Genomic DNA, 22,368 nt, shown 5'->3' with positions numbered 1-22,368 from the left:
CTGCCCATCTCTGGAGTCTAAAAGGTGATCTCAGGTACCCAAATGCAGCAGCCCTCTGTCCCAGGCCCGGTTTCTTGCCTGTGCCAGAACTGCTTGTATTGGTCATCAAAAGCCTAAGCAGAAAGGCCTTTGTCACACACATTCACACCTTAACCTCCAAATATGCACAATCAAGGAGAATATAATAAAATACGTAATAAAAGAGAAGTTTTTTCAGCTTAGAAGTGTCAAAAAAGATACCTCTTCCTCTCATCAAAAAAAAAAAAAAAGACACTCATTCCATACTTCTGTCTCAAAAGCACCAGAGGTTTCCAACTTCTTTCTCTTTTTTTCTCACAATAGAAAACATGTTTTTTTTTTCCCCTGCTTCTGAAGCATCCCAGTACAAGCAAGAGAATCCCAGACTGCTAATGAAATGCACATGGCAGCACCTGCAGAGAAGCCCAGAGGCCTGAGCAGGTATCTAAAAGCAAGGAACAGATTACTGCTAAGGTAGACACCAGCAGACATTCCTGCTCATCAACTATCCCTTCCTGCCCTCACCTGAAGTGACCTCTCTCTGGAAGGCTACAATGCTTGACCTAAGGAGAAGCAAGTGTATTCTCTCCACCATCTGAGTTCAGACTCGAGCTGTATCCTAAACTCTTGTCACTTTTCCTGCTTTAACTTTTTGCAGAAACAGTTCCTTTTGGTGTTCCTCCCAGCACCAACCCATGCTGTAAGATGAATTACAGTCCCTGGTTCTTACAAAGTCAGCCCGGAAGGCTTGAAAGCTGTTGGACTTGAAATACTCCAGTTTCAAAGTTAACCCAGTTGCCTTGACAGTCCGCCACCCCAGGTACATACTGATTCCCAGAAACTCAGATTTAATCCTGCTTTTCTGATCCCACTTATCACGCTGTCACTGAAGTGGGAATGGAAAGTGATGAGCTCTGGGAAGAGACTAGACCAGAAAAGAAAAAGAAAAAAAAAAAAAAAGAAGAAATCTCATTTTATACTGACCTGTCCGTGATTGTGGACTGTGTGCCACTCATTGGAGCCTTTGGCAAGAAGTCGTATTATCCAATTTACATTTTACTATTACTGCAGGAATATTAATGAGGCTTTGCCCCCCACACGCACTGAGGTTCAGGATCCAGCCTTGCTCCAGAAGAGGCATGCACAGAGGACAAATTCAGTTCAAGGGCAGGAAAAAAGATTTCCAAAACTCTTCTTGCAGTCACCCTGAATATCCAGGCCACGGAAGTAGGGTGTGGGGGATGTTCAAGAAAAAAACAACCAAAAACAAAAAACCAAAACAAACCGTTCCCCCAAGGAAGAGGAGAAAAGTAACGCTTGCCAAAAAGTCTTCCGAAGCAGCCAATCCTCACCGGTCCGGAGTTTCGGGGCGGAGGGGAAGCCCGGCTGTCCGCGCAGGCGGCAGGCCAGCAGGCAAAACCGGGGCCGGCTGCTGGCGGGGCTCCCTGGGGCCGCTCGCCCCCCTCCGCGGCCGGCTCTCGGTAGGAGGGGGGTGCCCGCCGGCCGCGGGGTGCCCCCCTCCCCACCTCTCTTCACGGCCTCTCCCCCCGCGGGGGGCGGGCGGCGGGCCCCGCCGGCTGTCGCTGTCCTCAGGGCCGCCGCGCAGAGGCCCATGTCCCGCCGCCGGCCCGCCCCGACCCCCCGCCCGCCGGCTCGCCCGCAGGGGGGGTCGGGAAGGGCGGCCGCCCCGCCGCTGCCGCCTTTAGGCCCGCAGGTCCATGCCCTGCCGCTCCGCCTGTCCCGCTTCGGCCCGAGCTAGAGCGGGGCGCGGCGGCCCGGCCTGCCGGCGAGGCCCCGGGCGGGCTGGGTCGCCTCAGCCGCCGAGCCCGGCCTGCGGGCAGCTCGGTGCCGGCCCGGTTCGGGGCAAAGTCCCAGCGCGGCCCGCTCCTGCCGCCACTCCCCTCCGCTCCTCCCGGCCCGGTTCCGGCCCAGCTGCGCTGCTGCGAGGCGGGGAGCGGCACGTACCCGGCGGAGCCTTCGCTGATCCCGGCCGGGCCGGGCCGGGCCGCCGCCGCGCTTTCGGGGGGCGTCCGTACCTCCGGTTCTCCTCACACCCGCCCCTCCTGCCGTATCCTTCCGCCGCGCTCCGCCCGCCCGACCCCTCCGCCGGCAGCAGGCCGCCCCTCCCTCCCTCCCTCCCACTGCCGGCCGGCCGCGGGGCGGTGCTGCCGCCTCTCCTCTTCCCCCGGGTGTGCCCTGAGTGTATAGTGCCGGGGGTCGGTCTGCTCTCCCCTTCGGCGCAGGAGGGGGTTTCCCCTCACGCCCCCCCCGGGCTCCCGGCGGCTGCCGTGCCGGACTCGGCCTGCCCCGGCCGCCGGGGGGGGGAGAGGCGGGGGCCAGGCCGGGCTTCCCCGCACTCGCTGGGCCCAGCCGGGACAGCCTGGGCCTTCTCCAGGCCGGCTCCTACCATCACAACTCATGCACAGTTCCTCCTCCTCGGGCCTGCCGCGGAACTGCCGGAAAGGTTTCCCTCTCCCTTTCCCCATCCCTCCATCCCGGAGCTCCATCGCCATCCTCCCCCTTCTCCCCCCTTACCCCCCAGCTCCTCTGTTTTGTCTTGTTACAAGCTTTTAGGGGCAGGGAGTGTCCGTGCCTCCATCTGCACAGTATGCAGCGTGGGAAGTATGACACCGAAGAAACTTGTAACAGAAAGAAAATAAGCAGCAAATTAACACAGTGAGGTGCCAGGAGCTGCGCAGCTCTGGAGCCTCACATAGTCACCAGCTGTGCTGTTTACTCCCAGACCTTTCATAGCCCCGTATCCAATCTCATGTTCCCTCCGTTTCCACAGCACATTTCATCATGAATTCTTCTCACAGGTGAAGGTCAACAAAAATCCAAAATGGGGATGAGAAGCGATCTGTGCCTGTTCATACCTCGGCCTTCCAGAAACACCACAGCCAAGGGCCTGTTCCTGCTCCCCTTCTCTTAATGCAAAACCCCCTCCAGTATGAAAAGGTGACTGTATACTACCATACCTACTAAATACAGATTATATGGACATTCAAATTTTAACACGTGTGTATTTTTCTCTCCCCAGACACAGCTCTCAACAGAAACACACCTTTGACGTACTCCCTGCCATGCACGCCACATACAACACAGCTTGAAGGAGGAGTGCCTGTCTGGACTCCACATTAACCCCTGGCCTCTCGATGCAGAGGAACTCATGGCAGAACATGAGCCTTCCCTAGCAAATGTCAACAGACCAAAATAATCTTATTAGCTAATCCCAATCAAATAGTACACCATCCCCTTACCTTGATATACTTCTTCAAATCCAGGACACTGGACTTGGAAAGAGTATGGAAAACAGGCTGCTGGAAGCTCAGATATATCATTAAGCATACAGGACATACCTTGGTTGAAGATATACTCAGGACCCTGCCACTGTATAGTTTTTACCTCCCTGCAGCGAAGTGAGCATGAATCAGGAAGCCGGGAGACTGTTGGATAGTCTGCAGAATTTGTTGTTTTGAAGAAGTTCAGTGGAAAGAAGGGAAGTGTGGGATGAAATAATTTTCTAGATTATACTTGACATATATACACAGGACATTTACACTTCCTCCTTTGGTTTCCTTTTGAGGAAGACAGAGGCTTGAAAGAAAAAAAAAAAGGGGGGGGTGCAAGACATGCAGCCACGATTGCCTCTCATTCTGCAGCTGTATGCGATACATTCGTCAGTGGTAATGGAGTCACAGAATACCTCTATCTAACTATATTTATTATATATCTTTTTATTCCATCTTCTCTGCAATAAACCCCTCCCTGCTTTTAACTTAGGGAACATCACATACTGTGCTTTGAGAGAGGAAGACTCCTGGGAGACCTTCTGTTTCACGGCAGGCCCAGCATTTGCATGTTAGGCCTCGATGCTTTTTTATTACTTTAATTATATTTTATTGTGCATGACAACATAATGACAATAACAACTAGCTCGAGGAAATCCTTAAAAAAAATAGGAATGAGAAGGAAACTATCCCCTGCTGCAGTAAATTGACGTAAAATTCAGTGGAGTGACAGTGATTAACATTTGCCAAAAATTTGCTCAGTATTATCAGAAACAGCGTTACACAAAACTACACCAGTGACAAAAAGGAAGCATAAAACCCTTATGCCACACACGGCTCAGTAGATTAACTCTTGCTCATAATGTGCTGCATTCACATTTCAAGGTTTAATGCAACAATTAAAAAGAAAAAGCACTAATAAAACAATTCAAAAGTAGACTCTGAAACCATAACTGCTTTTCTTTTCTCCAAATGATTTTTTTGGTGGGAGCGGATTGCATACGTTAATGTAGATGCCTATTTATGATACTTCTGCTGCTGGGGCAGTTTAACAGCGTGAAATCCAGGGTCAGGGGTGGGGAAAATCAATAAGCAATTACACTGTGCAGTACCAATTAAAATAGATTTTTTTTTCGTAGCTATAAAGTCCTCACTTACCCTGAATTTACAGAGAATACCATCATACAGACCTAGATGCCAGAAGTGGAAACTGCGTATTAACCTCATCAGTCCATGTCTCCAGGGCAAAGCACCAATGTCCCCAACAGTCTATTTTTTAAAGTCCTGAGCAGAGCTAAGTGGCTCAAGTAAGGAGGACCCTGAAGTGAAGAAGGTTGAGTCCTACGAAGGACAACTTCTTGCTTTGCCTTAAAGTAAAGCACAGCACGGCACGGCACGGACAGATCCTTGGAGGCATCCTATACGGGACTCCTGAGAAGGCAGGCTTACCAAGGTTTCACTGAGGTTCTTTTGGCACAGACCCAGTTTTCCATCCCCGCACCCGAAGCTCACTGAGGAGCTGTTGCCATCTGCTGGAAAATCCTTGTGTGGCACCTCTCCTCCGAAGCCGTCCCCACCGGCAGGTTAACAGCGAGGTCCCCTTTTCAAACAAGCATTTATTTCAAAGCATGCCAGGCTGTGGAGCTGTGGGGTGCTCTGCTTGCTGCACTCTCACCACCTAAGGGTTCAGGTGTGGCCGTCTGATCAGGGTTTGCACCACTCAGGGTAAACAAAGCTAGGAAATCAGCAAAGGACGGTAATTTTTTTACTGCCTGATGCCAGATGTATCACCCTGCCTTGCCTCTGATAGCAAATTTGATACTTCAGATTTAAGTATTATATCCACTATTTGTTCATACTTAAAATTTGATACTTCAAATTTTAAGTATGAACAAATAGCAAATATAATAATTTTTCTTTCAGGAAAATTTCCCTTCACATTTCAGATAGAATAATCAACTATTAGAGCAACTTACCTGTGAATGCAATGGATCTCCTGCAGATCTCAAAGTTAAGGATTGCTTTGTAAAACTGGGTGCTGTAAGTCAGACACGATGGGCCATTAACTGAGTTTCTCTGACCTCTATCAGAAAAATTAAATGGACAAAGAGTCTTCTAACTTGCTACTTACAAGTAATCAATTTAAAACCAGTAAGAGAACGCACGGGTATTTTGTGTTGTTATTTAAACTTACCATAAATTGCTGTGCCAACTGCTGTTCTGGAAACAAAACAAAAAAAAAAAAAAAAGTCAGCTGCTTTAGGAAGGCAACAGCCAACCTTTGAGCCTTGCACAGCTGGAGTGGACAGGCACAGGGGAAACGATTCCCAAGGCTGACAGAGAAGACAGCCCATTTCCCAAATGTGCATATGAATTTGTGACTCCTGAAGAACTGATAGGACCTTGACCTTGTGTCAGGACCAGGGTAAGCCTGCCTCTGCTTTCAAGCTTAGCGTAACTTAAACCTTCCTGCCCTGCTGATTTTTTGTAGTGCCCCGCAATTCCATCCAGCCAAACTCACCTAAGCACTAACAGCTGCTGCTTAGTTCAGCATCCTTCAATCCCAGGGAACTGCTCTGGCATGTAATTCTTCTGAGCCAGCTGAGAATGTGTGCGGGATTTTGTTATTTGTTGAGATCCTACTTTTGAGGGAGCTGAAGATAATAATGATACCCTGAATCAAATCCAGACACGTGTCTATCTTGTTGCTCCTCCCCTGAATTTTCCAGCTGGCCTGGTGCTAACCAGCTTCACTGCACTGTGGCTGTAACTTGCTTCAGAAACTGATACGACTGATCCAACAGCCATATCGGCCATCTGGATGCATCTCTAATCTGAAAAAAAACCATGAATTTGTGCCATGCTCCACACTGCTATGCAATTTCAAGGCCTTTTACCATCTCATACCTTAAAATACCTTAAAGACAGGCAGCTTGTTCTGCATCCAGTTGACTGGAAATGCATACAGGGCCACTTTGCTTTTAAATCACTTGGACACAAATGTAATACTTTGCTGACTTTGTTGAGACACACATTGCCTGATCTATCAGAGCTTCTACTGTGACAGCTTATTACAGTTCCTAAACCTGGATAATCCACGCCGCAGCAAGCATTTTTATAGCACTAAGCTTTCTTTCCATATCAGCATAATTAAAGCAGCAACCTTTGTAAGGACAGATGAAGCTGCTGTACCTTCTGTCATGAGTTTCCTTCTTGCTGTCTGCTAGAATCAATGTTCTCTGATTGGAGGGAGGGGAAGAAAAAAAAAAGAGGTATCTTATTAGGGTAAAATCTAAAGAGATGGAGAATAACATTATTTCTCATCACACTTGAGGATTATCCGTTACACTGAACAGATCATAACCTTCTGACAAGACACACAATTCAAACAGCAACATAATAAAGCATTGCTGAAAACCGTACCTTGTAACATTTGAGAAGCCACGGAAACTGACACTTTCTCCTTTCCATACGAAATGACCGACTGGCAAACCCTTCTTACTTGGCAAAAGCTTTTCCATACACCTTGATCTGTCCAGTTCCTTCTTAAAGGCATTTTCTAAAGATCTCTTACATTGCCAACTTACCAGCTGCCAAACTCCCCCTGGAACTTGAGGGAAACAGGACAAAGCCAGCAAAAGCTAACACCTTCTCTTACACAGATTTACTAGAGCACATATTGAAGCTGACTTGGAAAGAGAAAAGTGCTGGTATATTGGGATAACCAAAAAAGAGTTGCTCCTTGCCCAGAAATTGCTTATGCAACACAAGGCTAACGCTGACTCTCTCTCGGTCTCTGAAATTTGATTTCTTTGGAAATGGCAGCAGACGTGTTACTTCACTTCCAGCCAAGCTATAAAAAGCCTGCAAGTATCAGGAACATATCCACGACTTCCATGAAGCTTAAAACTTTCTCTCATCTTTTTTGTCCGCGGAACAGACTTGCTGACAGCACTGGTATTACTCTAATAGCAGATTCCAAAGACTTAAAATGCTATGCTTTTACATCAGTGCTTGGACTACTGCTGCAAGGGAATAAAGCCTTGAATATTAAAAAAAATTGCAATTTCTTCAAATACAAATGAGTTCAGCTAGAAAAAGAGGCCAGAAGCCTGAAACAGAAGATTAATTTTATAAAGTTCTACTGCAAGGCCAGCAGTAGAAGCAAAAGGCAGGCAGCAGAGAAGGAATGGCTTTAAAAGAAATAATGGGAAGACAAAAAAATGAAATAAACTGGGGGGGGGGGAGCAGATTTCTCTTTGCAGTCAAAGCACATTTGCCCATTGACTTAAGGCTAGATTGTGGCACGGCATTCCTGAAGATACGAAACTTGGAAGATACTTGCAGCTCTAAAACAAAGCTTCAGAATGCTGCTGTACTTTCTTTTCTGCTTCTGGACTACCTCACAGGTTAAACAAACTCCCAGGATAAATTATCGCAGTCCCCGAGACCCCTACATCATGCAGTGAGGCTGCTTGTAGACTGTACACAGGCCAGTGTCTCTAGAGGCCTCAACACTGCACAGCTGCTCCCCAGCGCTGTAGGATTTTGAGGCAGATTTAAGGGTTACATCCAAACAACTAAATTGGCTTAACTATTTATAGAAAACAGATTTTTGTCATGCTGGACCTCTGGTAAAATGCTGTGACCGTAAGCAAGGCAGAGTAGCTATTCTTTACCAACATGACACACAAACACTACATTCAGGTCTTTCCTGAGCATGGCTTGGCTACTCACAGTTTCAGAGGTGCTGTTAACAGGCCATGCAGGGCAGGGCTTTTCTTCCCTTCTGGGTCTGTACCAGTGCCTGGCTCTCAGAAATTCTTGTTGGTGCCTAGGAATAAATTGTTGTGAAAGCATCACTGAAATAAATGCTTTCCTCTCCTCTTCTTTTAGGAGCATCCTTTGAAGCAGAGCTTTTAAAAGGATTGCACAACATTCTAAATCATGTGACAAAGCTGTTCTGTCTGTTGGGTGTCTTTCCCAGTGCTAAGCTATTGCAACACGGGCAAAAGAAGCCCCTGTGCAAACTGACCTGAGCCCTGCACAACATCCCCCTGGCAGCTCACCCCTCGCACAGCAGATCATGTGGCACAGTCAGCCCTGCCCCGGGGAGCTGCAGGGCACGAAGAGAACTTGATACACACAGCTCCCAGCAGTGGTACAGCCCTGCCGTTTCTCTCTGGCTCTGAATGAAAGCAGCCCCCAGTACGTAAGCAATAACAACACAGCAGGCACGTGGAGACGCAGGCTAGCACCACTCAGACCCCAGATTAAATCTGCACCTTTGCACAGTGCTGACTTTGGCTCATCTCTACAGCTGTAAGTACCCCCACACAAGGCAACATTAAATAATGCTAAAACATACTCCCTTCCTATCAGACGTCGCAATGAAGCAATTCCTAGGCAACAACATTTAGTTTATGAATGAGAGGAGCTTGTATTCACAGTGTGGAAACAGAGAACTATATCCTCTAGCATATTGGCCATGGAAAACAATGGAAACATTTTGCTCCCTGAGTTGCCTGAGGATAGGTGCATGAAAAGCCTGGCAACAAACCCTAAGGAAGAAATGCACCCTGTTCAGCCAGTCAACAACATGAGAGCACCTATTAGCAAACACCAAACTAGTAAGTACTCCTCATAACAACCTTGCAAAGAAGGGTGGTTTCTCCGCCTATTAACTCAGCTAAGAAGCAATAAAGGTGAAAGCTGTATGAGTTGTTGGCTCAGTCCCTAAAAGGTACCCACCGACCATCACTTTGTTCATTTACACTAGCAAGGCCGACTCATCCAGCAACACGTGATACAACTTAAGAACTACATCCAAAGACAGAAAACAAATTCCTCATATAATTAAATAATCTTTATTTTATAAAACATAATACAAAGCATCTACACCATTCACTGGTGGAACATTAGTTGCTATTACACAGTAATTCAAACACAAGTTATTATTTCACACTAGTTCTGCAGTTTCCTTTTAACGTTTTGCTCTAGCCACTATGGACTAGCCTGAGGACAGGTCCCACCATGTGCTCCATAGCTTGAAATTTATACTTCTGGGTCTGTGATTCTATGCTGGAGCCCACAATGAGGTCTTGCTCTGAGACACTGTTGCTAGCTCTACTTCATAAAGCCATTCCTAATTGCTCTTTTATTTTCTGGTGCCCTTGTTTAACTTCCAAAGCCTCAACACTGATCACAGTGCTCTATTTCTTCCAAGCAAGTTTCCCCCCAGTTCAAAGAAGGGGACCAATCAGCCATGAAGTGCATTATCTTTAAAAACATGTTCACACAATCTGTTTCATAAATACCTGCAGTCACTGACATCCTTATTCACTTGGGCAGGTATGGACTGTACAGCCCCCACAGAAGGGCTGTAAGCATGCATTATGCTGCACACCAAACCAGAGGTCAGAGTCCAAATCATCAGGACTGCTCAGGAAAGTCTTCTTGGTAGGCAAGTCAACAGCTGCGCTGAGAAATGAACAGGCGGTTTTCACCTACTCCTCTTCAGGACTTGCGGCTGAAAGCCCTTATTCCCTGGGTCAGGCTGGCTGCTGAAACTCTTTTGGCTCCAGATTTACTGCAATCCTTACTAGGGAAAACCCACTACATAATACTTTCTTCAACTTGGGAGTCCACCTGAACAAGAAGCAGCAAGCCTGATCTTTACACCTGTGTCTAGCTTACTCCTTTTGACTCCTACCCACAAGCACCACTGCAAAACACCTTGGATTCCTGTTTTTGTGAGGCAAGCCAGACAGTGGGAAATGCTGCGTTCAGGTGAAAAAGTACTGATGATGGGTCATAGTGAGAAGTGCTTCACTCAAAGCAACAGCATTTTGCCTTTACACAGCACATCTTGACACAGACCAAACATTTATCAAAGGTGGCTTAGTGTTAACAAATGAAAACACCCCACGAGGTAGGTAATACTGTACCCACTTAATAAAGTGGGTAAGCTGAGGCAAAAAGGCTCCTTGACACGCCCCACAGCAGCAGCAGAGCTGGGAAGGAACCAGCAAGCCCCAACTAGCTCTTCTTGTCTCCCTTCAAGGCTCAATAGTTGTATCACTGCGCTGTGCTAAATAAGTCAAGTTTCCTTTTCAGGACCAGCTCACCCATCAGTTGGCTCTTAATCTGCAGTGCTTTGGGCTCTTCAGGTCTTTGGCTGCAACGGGCAAGGCTCACAGCAGAACTGGCACCTGAGCTGCACTGGAGGCCTGGTGCTGAGGCTCAACATAAACAATCATGATAATGACAGCAATAACAAAGGAACAGTGCTGAAGAACATAGAGTGAAATAAACACCAGAAGCTGCCAACTGGGAGACAGTTTTTCCCAGCAAATGGGACCAGACAAGGAACGCTAATTTTTTCTCCCAGTCAGGTTCACTTTTTTGCTTAAAAAAGGCCAGATTCTGTGCCTGTCGCTTCTTTAATTATTAGGCTGTAAAATAAGTCTCTCTTACCCTATAAATGCTCACTTTTATAAAGTGACCCAGATCCAATCAGGGAGACAGAGGTGAATTCAAAGCCCAGGGATCAAGGCATCAATTCAGATGAAGGACAGCCAAGGTTTGGTCTCTAGTTTGAACAGGGCAGAGGACAGATTTGAAGCTGGGTAGCTCTTCCACCTTAGCCACGGAGTTTTGAAGATGCATGTTGGCCGCTTTTCAACCAGAAATCCCAATTCTGAGGAAATGCTCTTGTCAAAACTGATATTTATGGTCCTGGGGAAAAACATCAATGCTAATTTCAAGTGTTTTTCAATCATTTTTCCATAGAGCTTCCAGACATTCACCTGCGGTACCCCACTATCCCCAAACACTGTGGCAGCCTCTGGGTTCAGATACACTGATCTGAATCTGGGATGACACTTCAAGGGCAACAGAAATACACCATCTCCACTACAAATCATCCCTTTAGACTGCCAAAAATGGCAAGTACAGATTGTGTGCAGATTGCTGCAGCAAAACATTCTGCATTTGCTGTTCTTATTTTTAATAATTACTTACAGCTCGTGGAAGGTATTTGTCTGACAATCTCAAGGCATGCCATTTGGTCTCAGGCTGGCTCCATGCTACGCCTGCGTTTAGGTCAATAAGCACAGCAGAGGGAATTTTGGCGTTCTGCAGATAAATCGGGGTTTGGTCCATCAGCCAGAAAACCATTTACTGGCAAGTCCTGATGGGGCTTCTCGTAACGGAGAGTGCTGGTCACTCAGAGAGCTAAAAGCAGTATTTGGAGGGGGCGGGGGGAGTTTTAAGTCAGGGATGAAGAAGAGGGAAAAAGTCAGAAATGCATTTCGCATCAGGGGCTGTGTCTTTGGGTGTATTCACAGAGCACCTAGTCCTGCAAGGCGCCAGTGCCGATTAGAGCTTCTGGACACTACTGAAATATAAGTTATCAATGTGTTATTAAATAAGTTATTACAAGGAATTAGAAAGGGTAGGAAACAACGACCTACCTAAAATACTGTTCTTTCTAGAGTCACACTCTAGCTCAACCACCAAAATCGTTTCTCCCAAAGACTACACAGGGATAATGAACAAAGTGCAGATAACAACCATCATTTTGCATTTATATAGCACCTCTCAAGTAAAGATCTGAAAGTGCATAACACAGATGGATCAGCTCCATCACCCCCAATTCACAGATGGGGAAATTAGGCACAGAGTTAGAGTTATGTGACTTGCCCAAGGTCACATAACGAGTTGGTGGAAGAGCCAGGAATTCCACCTTTGATGAAACACTAGAACATGCTTCTTCCTAATAGTATGAAGAATCACTCTAGCTGACTAGACGGTACAGAACACCGAACATGAAGATCTAGTGTCATTTTCTCCTCTCTTCCAAGTTTCTACCAGTGCTGAAGGAGTTAGCTACTAGCGTTACTATTTACACCTCCACTGCTGGATTAGCTATGCTTAGTCTTTAAAATTAGCCCTTCTTTCGCTCATATCATTTAGTATATGCTTACATACACACTGAGCCAGCCTCTGCCAGGCCAAACACTGCAGATCCAATGAATCCATGGCATAGCTCTATGGATTCCAATGGAATTATGCCAGGGATAAATTTGGCTCCAGAATTGCTAACGTGTGTTGGCTCCTCTCCTGACAGTGGCATTTCAGGCACGATCCCCTTCTGGCCAGATTGTCAACTCAAGTCTTTACTCAGCATCCAGTCAGTGGTTTTTCAGATGTCCATTAGTTTTCAAGTATAACTCATCACTCCTCCGACTCCTCCAAGCGTGGTACTTCTTCATGCTCTTCCTCCTAGCAAAGCGACAGATGCTGACCATGAAAACCCAGGAGACAGCGTACATGATGACACCTCCCAGCTTAATGTACCACCTGGGTTTGGGAGAGGCAAGCTCACAGTACATCAGCCAGGCCCCCACTCCAATCCGCACCCCAGTGAAGAGGACCACGAAGAAGAAATCCACCACATCACCTGTGAAACTGTGGTAACATCCCACCTCCTTCAGGAACCAGCGGGCCTGCAGCAGCGGGTTAGTGATCTCACTACCAAAGATGACAGCATTGACCTCCGCAGCTGACTCCCCGAGTGCCAGTGACGCTGTGATGCCCAAGATGCTCACCAGATGGTGGGCCAGCATCAGGGCACCCTCTGTCTGGAAGTACACGCACCAACAAAGGTCGAAGAGGAAGTAGCCCAAGCTAAGGCACAGCCCATGTACCTGAAGAGTTGTGTTTGGTGATCCTGAAACACAAAAGACACCAGACAGAGCTTTAAAGCATAAAGGCAACAAGCAGGCAGGATCTGAGACAAGGAAGGGGGATTCACCTTCAGCACTGGCAGGCTCTTATCAGCTTGTACTGATCACAGCTCAGCTGAAGTCAGACAAGTCACAATGCTATAGTTGTTAGTCTAACAGCTGCACATACGTAATGGCCACACAACGTGATCACACACTCTGCCAGATTGCAGCTGGGGAGGGCCATTACACTAGCAAAATACAGTACCAGTCTCTCCATTTCTCTAATATTTCCCATCACAATGCAGCTCAGATATCTCTACAATCACAGGCTGGACACCGAGGTGGTAAGAGAACCTCACTTTGTGCCATCACCCATTGAGGGACTTGGGACCTTAACTTTCACTACTTACCTGGGTGACTCAGAGGCCAGGGACCATCAATAAAGCCAATGTAAGCAGAGAGACAGGTAGCAAGGATGCCATGCGTCAGTGTGACCAGCCTGCAGCTCCATTCATAATTCCGGTGCTTGTAGCGATGGCAGAACCAAGCGTAGAGAGAGAGCCAGGCAAGCAGACTGCAGGCTACCCGCAGAGGCAGAGGGAACAGCATCCTGTCACAGGAACGAAAAGACAAATTGCATCAGAAGGTCTAGCCTTCAGCAGTGTTAGCACAACCCAGTGCAGCGTCTCACCCGTAACCATCCCAGCACTGACTGTATTGTGCTGTTTCCTGATGCTGTTGCTTGCTCCTGACAATATTTTTCTGCAGTTTCTCCAGGGAAAGGCCTACATCAAAGAAGGGTATCCCTGAGAATTAGCGCAGATTCACCATGTGGCCACCAGCACAAAGACCCCCACCAGTATCACCTCAGCTGTGGGAACATGCACTGAAAGCCATGACCTTGTAAGGCAGTGAATTCCTAGCCTGGTTGAACAGAAAACACCACGACTTGGTAACACACCTTGGAGGACTTCCTCAACCAGTCTACAATGCAGGATCTGCTGGGATATAATAGTGCCCATCTGCACTCCCTGAGGGACAGGCTGAGGAGTGCCACATCCAGCCATAAGACTTTGATCCAGAGCTATGCCCGCCCCTTTGTTTTTCCTCCCTGCCCATATTTCTGCATTTGGCTGGTCTGCTTGTGTTGCCCCACCTGACCTACTCGTCCTGTCAGGCTGTTTGCTAGCTTGGTTCCTCCTCTCCTGAAATAAAAAAACCAAGAAAACCCAAAAAACACAGTCACTTGTTGGGTTCACTGCTAATCAATATTCACAGTGCAGTGAAACCAACTCCAAATAAGTCAAGAGAAACACAAAGGCATTGCCATCTCCTTCTGCTACTGAATTTTAACCTTTTAGCACTAACACATTTCCAGGATAATTTGGGGGGGAAAAAAAAAACCCTGTAAAATCCCCTTGTCTTCCCCAGGAAAACTTACAGTGGAACAACATAGTTCAAGCTTCTTCATGAGCATGCGAGGACAAAGCTCAGATTAGAACAAAGCACCCCCCAGCAAACAGTGACTGGATAAAGCGGCCCACCACCTTCGGGTACAGCCAAGCACTCCCACAGCCCGTCCCTTTCCCACCCCTGGCTGCACTCCACGAGTGCCCCCCGCCACCCCACACCTCCCTGGGGCAAGGCGCTGGATGCTCCCTCCTCTACAGCTTGAGAGGAGTGAGACAAGGTGAAAACCACTTAGCTCTCCTAACCGCAGACTTCATTTCCCCTTTTCTGGCACCAAGACCTCCAAATCTTTTTGATACAAAAGGATTAGAAGCTATGCCCATGAAGATTTTTTTCAGCAGTTATTTCTTTCATACACCTTCCCTTACTCACCGTGCAACACAGAATCTCTCAAACAAGCAAAAGATATACTGAAAGAACAAAATTACAGTACATAAACATCTGTGGAAGATACTGCTGTTGTTGCTAAAAGCCTCCCAAATACATAACACTCTAATATCTACATCTTGCTCATATTTATAACGCCTCTCTATAAAACATAAGATGTGTCTCATTACTCCTGAGCATTCAGGGAAGTGCATCAAAAGAAGGTGACTCATGCTCTGGGATACGCGAGTTTCCAGTTGTGCAATAGCAAAAGCGCCGCTGGTCCTGCTGGTACCTGCTGACCGTCACGCTGGATTCACACCCAGGGCTGGGGAACACCAGAAGGACTACACGTGACGAGGAGTCACGGTTGCAGCGCCCAACCTTCCTGTTTGGCCTGTTGCAAACATCACCAGGAATGACTTGGGAGGCTGGGTAAACAAAACCATTATGGTATAATGGGCCGCGAGAACATAGGAAGATGAAATAAGGATGTGATTAACTGCTCTGACCAGGTGTTTCCATTGACATCCCTGGTACTCGAGGTCCATATGCATTCAGAGTCAGGGCAGATAAGGCTGGAAGAATTCTGACAAGACAAAAGGCACTGACCAGCTGGAGAAGGCTGGCAGAAGGAAGAGGAATGATGTTTTAAATATTTTGAGGTGTTTTCCACACCTACTCGTGAAAAAGATACTTCTCCATCGCCTGGAAAGAAAGAAAGGGGGCTATCTTCCAATTGTACATCACAGCTCACCATGTCATTAGCATATACAATACGTATTGCACCTGTGAATTAAGCCTGTCCCCGCACTCCAGAAAGGGCAATACCCTTTAAAAACCGCAGTAATTGTATTATCTTTTGTACCACCGGTAGCAACGGATGAAAACGGGCTCTGCAATAATTACAGTGCCTAAAATCCTAGTCCAGAGCAGCCCTGCTCTCCCTAAAAAACGGGACGGGCACCTCCGGCGCAGCACCGTTATTCCCGTTATCAGAAAATGGAGGAGGCCCGCACGACGCGCCCCAGCCCAGGGGCAGAGCCCGCCGGGCCGCCCCGAGCCCTCCGGCGGCCAGCAGCCCTCCTCCCGGGCGCCGATGGGTGGATGGGTAGATGGAGGCAGCCGCCCGCCCCCTGCCCTGCCCGCCGCGGCCTCCCGCCCCCGGCCCGCTCCGCTCCCTCCGAGCCGCCCGCAGCTCGGCCCCCGGGGACAGTGCGTCCCGCCGCCGCCGCCTTGGGGGGCGGCCGGGTTAGGCCGGAAGCGGGGCCCTTCCCCTCGGACTCACCTGCAGGGACGCGGCTGCCGGGGCCGGACCCGCCGCCACCTCCGCCGCCCGGGAAGAGGAAGCGGCGGCGGCCGAGGGGCACCTGCTGGCGGGGAGGAGGGACGGCAAGGGCCGCGGCAGCGAAGGAGGGGGGCCGCTCCCCCGCAGGCCTCGATAGCCCCCTTGCCCAGCCCTCCTAGACCCAGCCGGGAGGCCGGGGACCTCCGGGGCCACCACCGCGCGGGCTGTCCGGCCCCCCTGGCCGGGGGGAGCCGGGTTCATCACCCAACAGGCTGTCGCTGGCAGAACCAGTGGTAGGTCACGTCCCACTGGGCACACACGGAGCATCGCTTCAGCCTGCGGGTATGGAGAATTGGTCCCATGCACCCGCTTCAACCATCTCACTCATCCCAGAGAGCCCAGGGCTGCAGGCAGACACGGGCTCACTTCGCTCGCACCCGGGCAGCGCCTGCTGTCAGCCCACTCGTACAGAACTCACATGACTGCATCGGTATAGCACCAGCTTCACGGCAACGTGCCCCGCGGGGTTCGTCATCCACAGAGCATGCCGCTTCAGCAGGCTGGGAAAGCACACAGCCCTGCCCTCAGCGTACCCCCTCATCCAGCGCTTATGCAGCAGTTACAGAGCCCAGCAACTTCTTCTCACTACAAGCATTCAGTGCTAAAACACATCTCTCTCCTCCCTTCACGCACAGAGTAGCCTATGCACAACACCTGAAGCAGCTTACAAAAAATCTTCCTCCAACCAACACGCTTACCCCTTCTGTAAGTTGCAATCAAAACAACCTCTCACACCCAGAAATAGGGTGGGTTTTTTTCCCTTCATCCTGTCAAGTTTTACCTTTTGAAATATAGATGGTGGGAGTGCCTTGTCCCACTTCTTAGCACCTGTAATGAGCCTGTTTTCAACTGGATATCTATCTTACCTTTCCAGTTCAGGCCAGGCACAGGTTTCTATTGCTACAAGATGCTCATTTTTCAGCTATACCAGCACGACATCCTCAGTAGCATTAATAGCGCATTTGCTTCTCTGACAAATCTTAGGTCTCACCTTGCTTTCCTCCACCTTTGCTGGGCCAGGCAACCAGGCCCCCTCCAATAGCCTCAATAACAACTAAAGATGGAGCCGTTCAAATATTGAGCTTAGGATACAGAACAGCATCAACAGACAGAAAGCTATAGGGCTAATATTGACTCATAGCACAGAAACAGAGCCACCAGGAAGAAAAATGGAGGCCACCACAGAAGAGCCCTCTGCAAGTTCTAACAAGGCAAGGTCCGCTCTACCTGGGGTAGAATATAGAGGAGGAGTTGTGGGGTTTTTTGTTCTAGATCATACAACATGCAAAATTTGCATCTAGGGAGATGCAAGGTGGCAAGTTAAATCATCTCCCAGTGGATTGTACCAGAAGTTGGGTGCAGCTTATACACTAATTTTCTTGTTTGCTTTGTGCAGAGTCAGCCATTCAAATAGGCAGGCTGAGTTGCACTGGCTCAGTTTGCCTGCAGACAAACAGCATTCAGCAAAACAGCTCAGGACGGGAGCCTCTGCTAACAGTTATCTGCACATTGCTACCCATTTTAGTGTAGCTACACCCTCCCTCGGCAGCGCACTCTTTCTTCTTGTCTTCTTTCTGTCCCTATTCTAAGGGGGGCTTACAATGCCGAAGGGTCACAGAGTGTACCAGCTTGCCAATACTAGGAAACTTCTCCCCCAGAAATAAACTAGAAATATACAAGAACTGGAAATATACAGGAGCGCAGTAGCCTTCCCCCGTGACAGGCCAAGACTGACACTCACTTCTTGTGACTGTAAAAGCCCTCAAAGATATTTGACAGATAAAAATCAGGCACCTGTATTAAAAATTACATTCTTTGAAGTGTTAGCCAATAAGAAATCTAATGGGATACAGACGGGCATTGGTGCTGCAGAGAAAAAAAGCCAGCCTGGGATGTAGGCCATGACCAGAATTTAGCAGTTTCCCTGTGACCTCACGTGCATCAAGAGCAAACACCTCTGTTTAATGGCCCATTCTTAACTTCCCTGCGATACTGACCGTGACTCATTGGCAAGGCAGGTTATGGGCACATTAATCACAAATCTGAGCTTCAGCTGACCTTCATCTATGCTTCACACCTCAAGCCTGAGCTCCAGAGCACATGGCTCAGTCTCCGCTTGTTTCCCCACCAGCTCACTCCTTCCTGAACTGCGTGAAGGGCATGAGCCAGAGCTTTGCCTGTGACTACTAGCCTTAGCACGCTTAGGTTACCCTCAAGCCTGTTTTCCTCAGCATTAACTTTAGCTGCCTCCTTAAGACCCAAAACAAGAGAACATTACAGCAATCGTTTCTTTTTTAAAAGAGAACATAACTTTATTAGAAGTCTCACCACTCTCAGGAGTTTTCAGAAGAGCGCAGTGACTCTCGCAAGAGTTCATACCTCACGAGGCCAGGCACCCAGAGCCATGCTGGCAAGGAATCAGGAGTGCATAGCTCCTGTTTTTCTAAACGTATTAGCCTGCTAACTTGCCTGGATTCACAGCTGCAATGCATTCTGAGGGCATGTCAAAAATTAGGTTATTTCATGTCATTCTTTAATCTCTCCAGACACCTTATTCTAAGCCCCAGCCAAGGTAGATATCTGCCCTGAACAGTGCTGACGTTCGTGAGATAAGAGGCACGGAGGAGGCAGTGAGGCTGCATCCCCACGGCAGCGGTATTCCCACTGCTCCCCTCCGGCAGGGGTGACACCCCACTTTGGCCAGAGCCACACAGGCTGTTTCTTTAGCTCCACGAGGAAGCTCTCCCAAACAAGGTCTTTGAAAGCAGGAAGGAAAGGCAACCAGCCTTGCTAAGCTCTTAAGCTATTTTACAAGGCAGTTTGTTTCTCAGCTGTAAGCGAGGCTTTTATGGGAGAGTAAATCTGAACTGCAGCCTTAAATAGGGGGAAATTCACATTAAAAATGCAGGGGAAATGTCAGAACACAGTTCTGAGAGGTAAAGAACACAAGAGAACTGGTCCATACTCTGAGACCTGCTGGGATGGAGCAGATGTTACACCGAGATCTGCCTAAACATTACTGTCACCCCTGAAAATATAGTCACTTATTAGACTTGCTAGCCATGCATTCAGCTTAAGCGCCTTGTAAATGAGCCAACCCCAGAACGGAAAGAGCATTCAGAGAGGGCTCTTCCTAATCATCTCTCACACACAAAATGCCTGGGTTTTTTGTTTCTGGTTTGTTGGGGGGTTTTTTGTTGGTTTTTTGTTTGTTTGTTTTTTTAAAGCAATCCAAGGCTAGGGAAACACCTGCTTGCGGACTTTATTGGCACAAGTCTAATTCTTGACTCTGGTTTGCAAGGGCCTGAGTCAATCCCAGTCAAGTCACAGTGCTCTACGATCAGTATCTGCTTGAATGCAAGTATTTAAAAAAAAAAAAAAAGAAATGTATCATTAAAAACAATGAGGTAAAACAATGCCTCACCTCAAGTACCATCACTTCACACACTCAAAGGACAACTCCACTACACACCTGTAAGCACTTGAATCTTGTTCAGAGGCTTTCATCCAAGTACTTAGTGAAGCCTGTTGTCCAGCTCCAGGATTAAGGGACAGCGAGGCCCAGTAACTCTTTGCTAGGTCACACCCATACCTTGTCCCGCTGACAGGAACATGGGATTTTTCAGATTTGATTTTCTGCCTCTACACTGTAAAAAAATTGTACCTCCAAAATGATCACAGAACATACAGATAGTGCAATCACTGATTGCAGACTGAACAGGTCTGGCATTGCCACCCCCCTCAAGACTGTACCATTGCTGGCGAAGTCAGGGAGTCAGTTCTGTAGACATGCCAGGTTCCTCAGATTTCCACTCAACCCCCCCTTCTGTCAGCTTTCCCATGGTCCTAGCACTGATTTATCTCCTCCAGGGGTAGCAGACTACTGCCAGTGCCAGAAAGTCAATTCCACGTTGCTTTTAGGAGTTCTTTTCACAGGAATGGGCATCAGTAGCCAGGACTCTAGCGCAAGGGATTATCATCAGTGAGCTGTCAAGTGCCCATTAGTTTTCACAGGTGCATTCGTACTCCTCAGGCTTGTCCAGGAATGGTATTTTTTCAACATTTTCCTCCTGACAAAGCGGCAGATTTCAACCATGAACCCCAAAGATACAATGTACATGGCCAGGCCTCCAGCCTTGAGGAGCCAGTTGGGATCTGGGGATGTCACCATTGCATACATGATCAAAGCTCCTCCTCCGATTCGCAGCACCAGGAAGAGGAACACAAAGAAGAAATCCACCACCTCTCCCAGGAAAGTGTGGTAACACCCCATTTCCCGCAGAAACCAGCGGGTCTGGAGCAGTGGGTTGGTGATCTCGCTAACAAATACGACAGCGTTGACTTCTGTAGCAGACTTCCCCAGACCCAGCACCATGATCATGCCACAGATGCTCAGCGTGTGATGGAACAGCATTAGGTCCCCCTCTGTCTGGAAACAGAGGCACCAGCCCAGGTCAAAGATAAAGTAACCCAAGGTCAGGGACAGCACATGGATCTGAAGAGATGTGTTTGGTGAACCTGAAATGAAAGATGTACATAAGCCTGGGGTCTTATTTAAGACGTTATTCTACAATACAGAGCAATACAGTTTTTGAGCAGGCCCCTTTCCTCCCTAGTTTCCAGCCTTACCCTATGGACCAAGTGCCAGGCTGGACACTTGGATGTCTGGTTCCGCTCTCCCCTTACACCTCAGCCTGCCCAGCAGACCCAGGCAGGCTATCCCATCCTGACACACTTCTGCTCCTCTTTCTTTCCACCCTTTAAAAGCAGGAATGGAAAGCCTGACCCCCATCAGCAGAACTATTTGAGATTTAATGATAGAAAACAGCAAACACAACCCCACAACCAAATTCCAGGAGTTATTACACCCTTAAAAATGTAAATAGCACTTAGTCGATTCTCAACACATTGCTACACCTAACGCTGCAATAAACTCCAGCTGCCAACCTGGAAACTTTCAGTATGTACATGGATAAAACAAAATAAAATTAAAAGATTAACAGTAAGAAGGAGTTAGGGTTGGAGAGGAAGCAGGGGAGTTAAACAAAATCCTGCCCCAAACATGCTCCAAAAGTATACACATAAGAGAACAGACAGCAGAAGCAATCAGCCCCCCACTCTGCCCATAACCAGGTGTCCACGCCACATGACAAGGACATGTGTCAGGGTAAGACTCCAAACATACCTGCATGGGTCAGAGGCCAGGGGCCATCCAAGAGAGCAACGTAAGCTGAGAGGCAAGTGACAATCAGCCCATGCAGCAGAGTGACCAAGCGACAGTTCCACTCGCAGGAACGGTGCTTGTTCCAGGAGCAGAAGCAGGCGTACAGACACAGCCAGGACACGAGGCTGCAGGTCACCTCCAGAACGATGGACACCATCCTGCTGAACACAGAGCGAGGACATTACGAGCGCAGCAGCCCTGCAGCAAGGGGTGTTCATCCAGAACATGTGCCTCAGCAATCCCCCAGCCCATTCACGGAAACCCCAGGGGAAAGGAAAAAAAAACACAACCAAACCCAAAACGCCAAAACGCACACGAGCAAACCAAGCCCAACCACCCCACCAAACACACCTCGCACCCTTCCCGTGAGCATCCAGCTCCCCCGAGACCCCCCCGAGCACCACCTCCCTGCAAGCCCCTCCTCGTTTCCCAGGCTCTAACGCGTTTGGGGAAAAACAAGATCCCAGCAGCCCCCACCGAGCCAAAGCGCCTCAGCCCTGCCCGGCGGCCGCTCGCCCTCGGGGGCCGGAGCGGGAGGGAACCGGGACAGCCCGCGGGGGAGCCCGACCCCCTTCCCCAGCACGGACCCCCTTCCCCAGCCGCCCTGCCCGCTCCTTACCCCGGCTCGCCGCTGCCGCCGGCCGCTCGCCGGCTTTGCCGCCCGGCTGCGGGCTGCGGGAGCGCCCGGGAAGGGAGGCGGTGCCGGCGCGCACCGAGAGGTTTTACTTTCCCCTCCCCGCCCCCGGCCGGGGCAGCTCCTGCCGGGGAGGGTCTTCACACACCCCCTTCCCCGCCCCAGCTCTCCGCGGCCACGGAGGATGCTCCCCATCCCCGCTTGCCCGCCCCGCAGGCGAAAAGGGATGCGAGCAGCAGAGCTGCGTGCCCCGGGGCAGGAGGGGGAAACTGGGCAGGAGAAATAAG

The 22,368-nt window shown here is 48.9% G+C and overlaps 4 protein-coding genes across 16 annotated transcripts in view; 1 reads left to right on the top strand and 3 right to left on the bottom strand.

The window, feature by feature from the left end:
• Nucleotides 1–3,469, bottom strand: part of ARHGEF12 (Rho guanine nucleotide exchange factor 12) — an 81,673-nt gene extending 78,204 nt beyond the window's left edge. For 2 of the 3 annotated variants that reach the window (XM_054223094.1, XM_054223096.1), the window contains exon 1: nucleotides 1,003–1,660. In XM_054223094.1, coding sequence (XP_054079069.1) covers nucleotides 1,003–1,034 — 32 coding nt within the window. In that variant the 5' untranslated portion in view covers nucleotides 1,035–1,660. Of the gene's footprint in view, nucleotides 1–1,002; nucleotides 1,661–3,377 lie in introns of those variants that run through there. The other variant, XM_054223097.1, reaches the window with a different exon arrangement.
• Nucleotides 1,655–4,255, top strand: LOC128918645 (translation initiation factor IF-2-like). 2 transcript variants are annotated; one of them, XR_008469652.1, is made up of 3 exons: nucleotides 2,123–2,482; nucleotides 2,838–2,976; nucleotides 3,059–4,255. XR_008469652.1 is itself a non-coding variant. In XM_054223098.1 (2 exons), exon 1 carries the CDS (start codon nucleotides 1,737–1,739, stop codon nucleotides 2,676–2,678), a length of 942 nt encoding a protein of 313 aa, XP_054079073.1. In that variant the 5' UTR covers nucleotides 1,655–1,736; the 3' UTR covers nucleotides 2,679–2,976; nucleotides 3,059–4,255. The 2 variants fall into 2 exon arrangements, 1 of the variants encoding a protein (XP_054079073.1); XM_054223098.1 differs by having other exon boundaries at nucleotides 1,655–2,976.
• LOC128918646 (TLC domain-containing protein 5-like) lies at nucleotides 4,217–19,772 on the bottom strand. 8 transcript variants are annotated; one of them, XR_008469654.1, is made up of 7 exons: nucleotides 19,696–19,772; nucleotides 13,450–13,649; nucleotides 10,436–13,041; nucleotides 8,046–8,142; nucleotides 5,830–6,547; nucleotides 5,503–5,528; nucleotides 4,217–5,391 (listed from the first exon to the last, which is right to left on the bottom strand). XR_008469654.1 is itself a non-coding variant. In XM_054223099.1 (3 exons), the coding sequence occupies exons 1-3, from the start codon at nucleotides 19,728–19,730 to the stop codon at nucleotides 12,503–12,505; spliced, it is 774 nt and encodes a 257-aa protein (XP_054079074.1). In that variant the 5' UTR covers nucleotides 19,731–19,772; the 3' UTR covers nucleotides 8,151–12,502. The 8 variants fall into 8 exon arrangements, 5 of the variants coding, with proteins under 5 accessions (XP_054079074.1, XP_054079076.1, XP_054079075.1 ...); XR_008469653.1 differs by having other exon boundaries at nucleotides 6,501–6,547; XR_008469655.1 differs by lacking the exons at nucleotides 4,217–5,391; nucleotides 5,503–5,528; nucleotides 5,830–6,547; nucleotides 8,046–8,142 and having other exon boundaries at nucleotides 8,151–11,045; nucleotides 11,331–13,041.
• On the bottom strand, nucleotides 19,462–22,166 carry LOC128918648 (TLC domain-containing protein 5-like). 3 transcript variants are annotated; one of them, XR_008469657.1, is made up of 3 exons: nucleotides 21,409–21,792; nucleotides 19,696–20,741; nucleotides 19,462–19,570 (listed from the first exon to the last, which is right to left on the bottom strand). XR_008469657.1 is itself a non-coding variant. In XM_054223105.1 (3 exons), the coding sequence occupies exons 2-3, from the start codon at nucleotides 21,602–21,604 to the stop codon at nucleotides 20,203–20,205; spliced, it is 735 nt and encodes a 244-aa protein (XP_054079080.1). In that variant the 5' UTR covers nucleotides 21,605–21,608; nucleotides 22,067–22,166; the 3' UTR covers nucleotides 19,577–20,202. The 3 variants fall into 3 exon arrangements, 2 of the variants coding, with proteins under 2 accessions (XP_054079080.1, XP_054079079.1); XM_054223105.1 differs by lacking the exon at nucleotides 19,462–19,570 and adding an exon at nucleotides 22,067–22,166 and having other exon boundaries at nucleotides 19,577–20,741; nucleotides 21,409–21,608; XM_054223104.1 differs by lacking the exon at nucleotides 19,462–19,570 and adding an exon at nucleotides 22,067–22,165 and having other exon boundaries at nucleotides 19,577–20,741; nucleotides 21,409–21,605.
• Between the last annotated feature and the right edge of the window lie 202 nt (nucleotides 22,167–22,368).

Source organism: Rissa tridactyla, chromosome 17 (genome assembly GCF_028500815.1).
Source record: "Rissa tridactyla isolate bRisTri1 chromosome 17, bRisTri1.patW.cur.20221130, whole genome shotgun sequence".
Lineage (NCBI taxonomy): Eukaryota > Metazoa > Chordata > Aves > Charadriiformes > Laridae > Rissa > Rissa tridactyla.
This window is presented reverse-complemented; position numbering and strand designations above follow the sequence as displayed.

Coding starts and splice junctions, on each gene's coding strand:
- LOC128918645 (XM_054223098.1), top strand. CDS start 1,737: ATGCCCTGCCGCTCCGCCTGTCCCGCTTCGGCCCGAGCTAGAGCGGGG.
- LOC128918646 (XM_054223099.1), bottom strand. CDS start 19,730: ATGAAAGCCTCTGAACAAGATTCAAGTGCTTACAG. Junction 13,650..19,695: donor CAAGATTCAAGTGCTTACAG/GTGTGTAGTGGA, acceptor TTCCTGTGACAG/GATGCTGTTCCCTCTGCCTC. Junction 13,042..13,449: donor CTGGCCTCTGAGTCACCCAG/GTAAGTAGTGAA, acceptor TTTGTGTTTCAG/GATCACCAAACACAACTCTT.
- LOC128918648 (XM_054223105.1), bottom strand. CDS start 21,604: ATGGTGTCCATCGTTCTGGAGGTGACCTGCAGCCTCGTGTCCTGGCTG. Junction 20,742..21,408: donor CTGGCCTCTGACCCATGCAG/GTATGTTTGGAG, acceptor CTTTCATTTCAG/GTTCACCAAACACATCTCTT.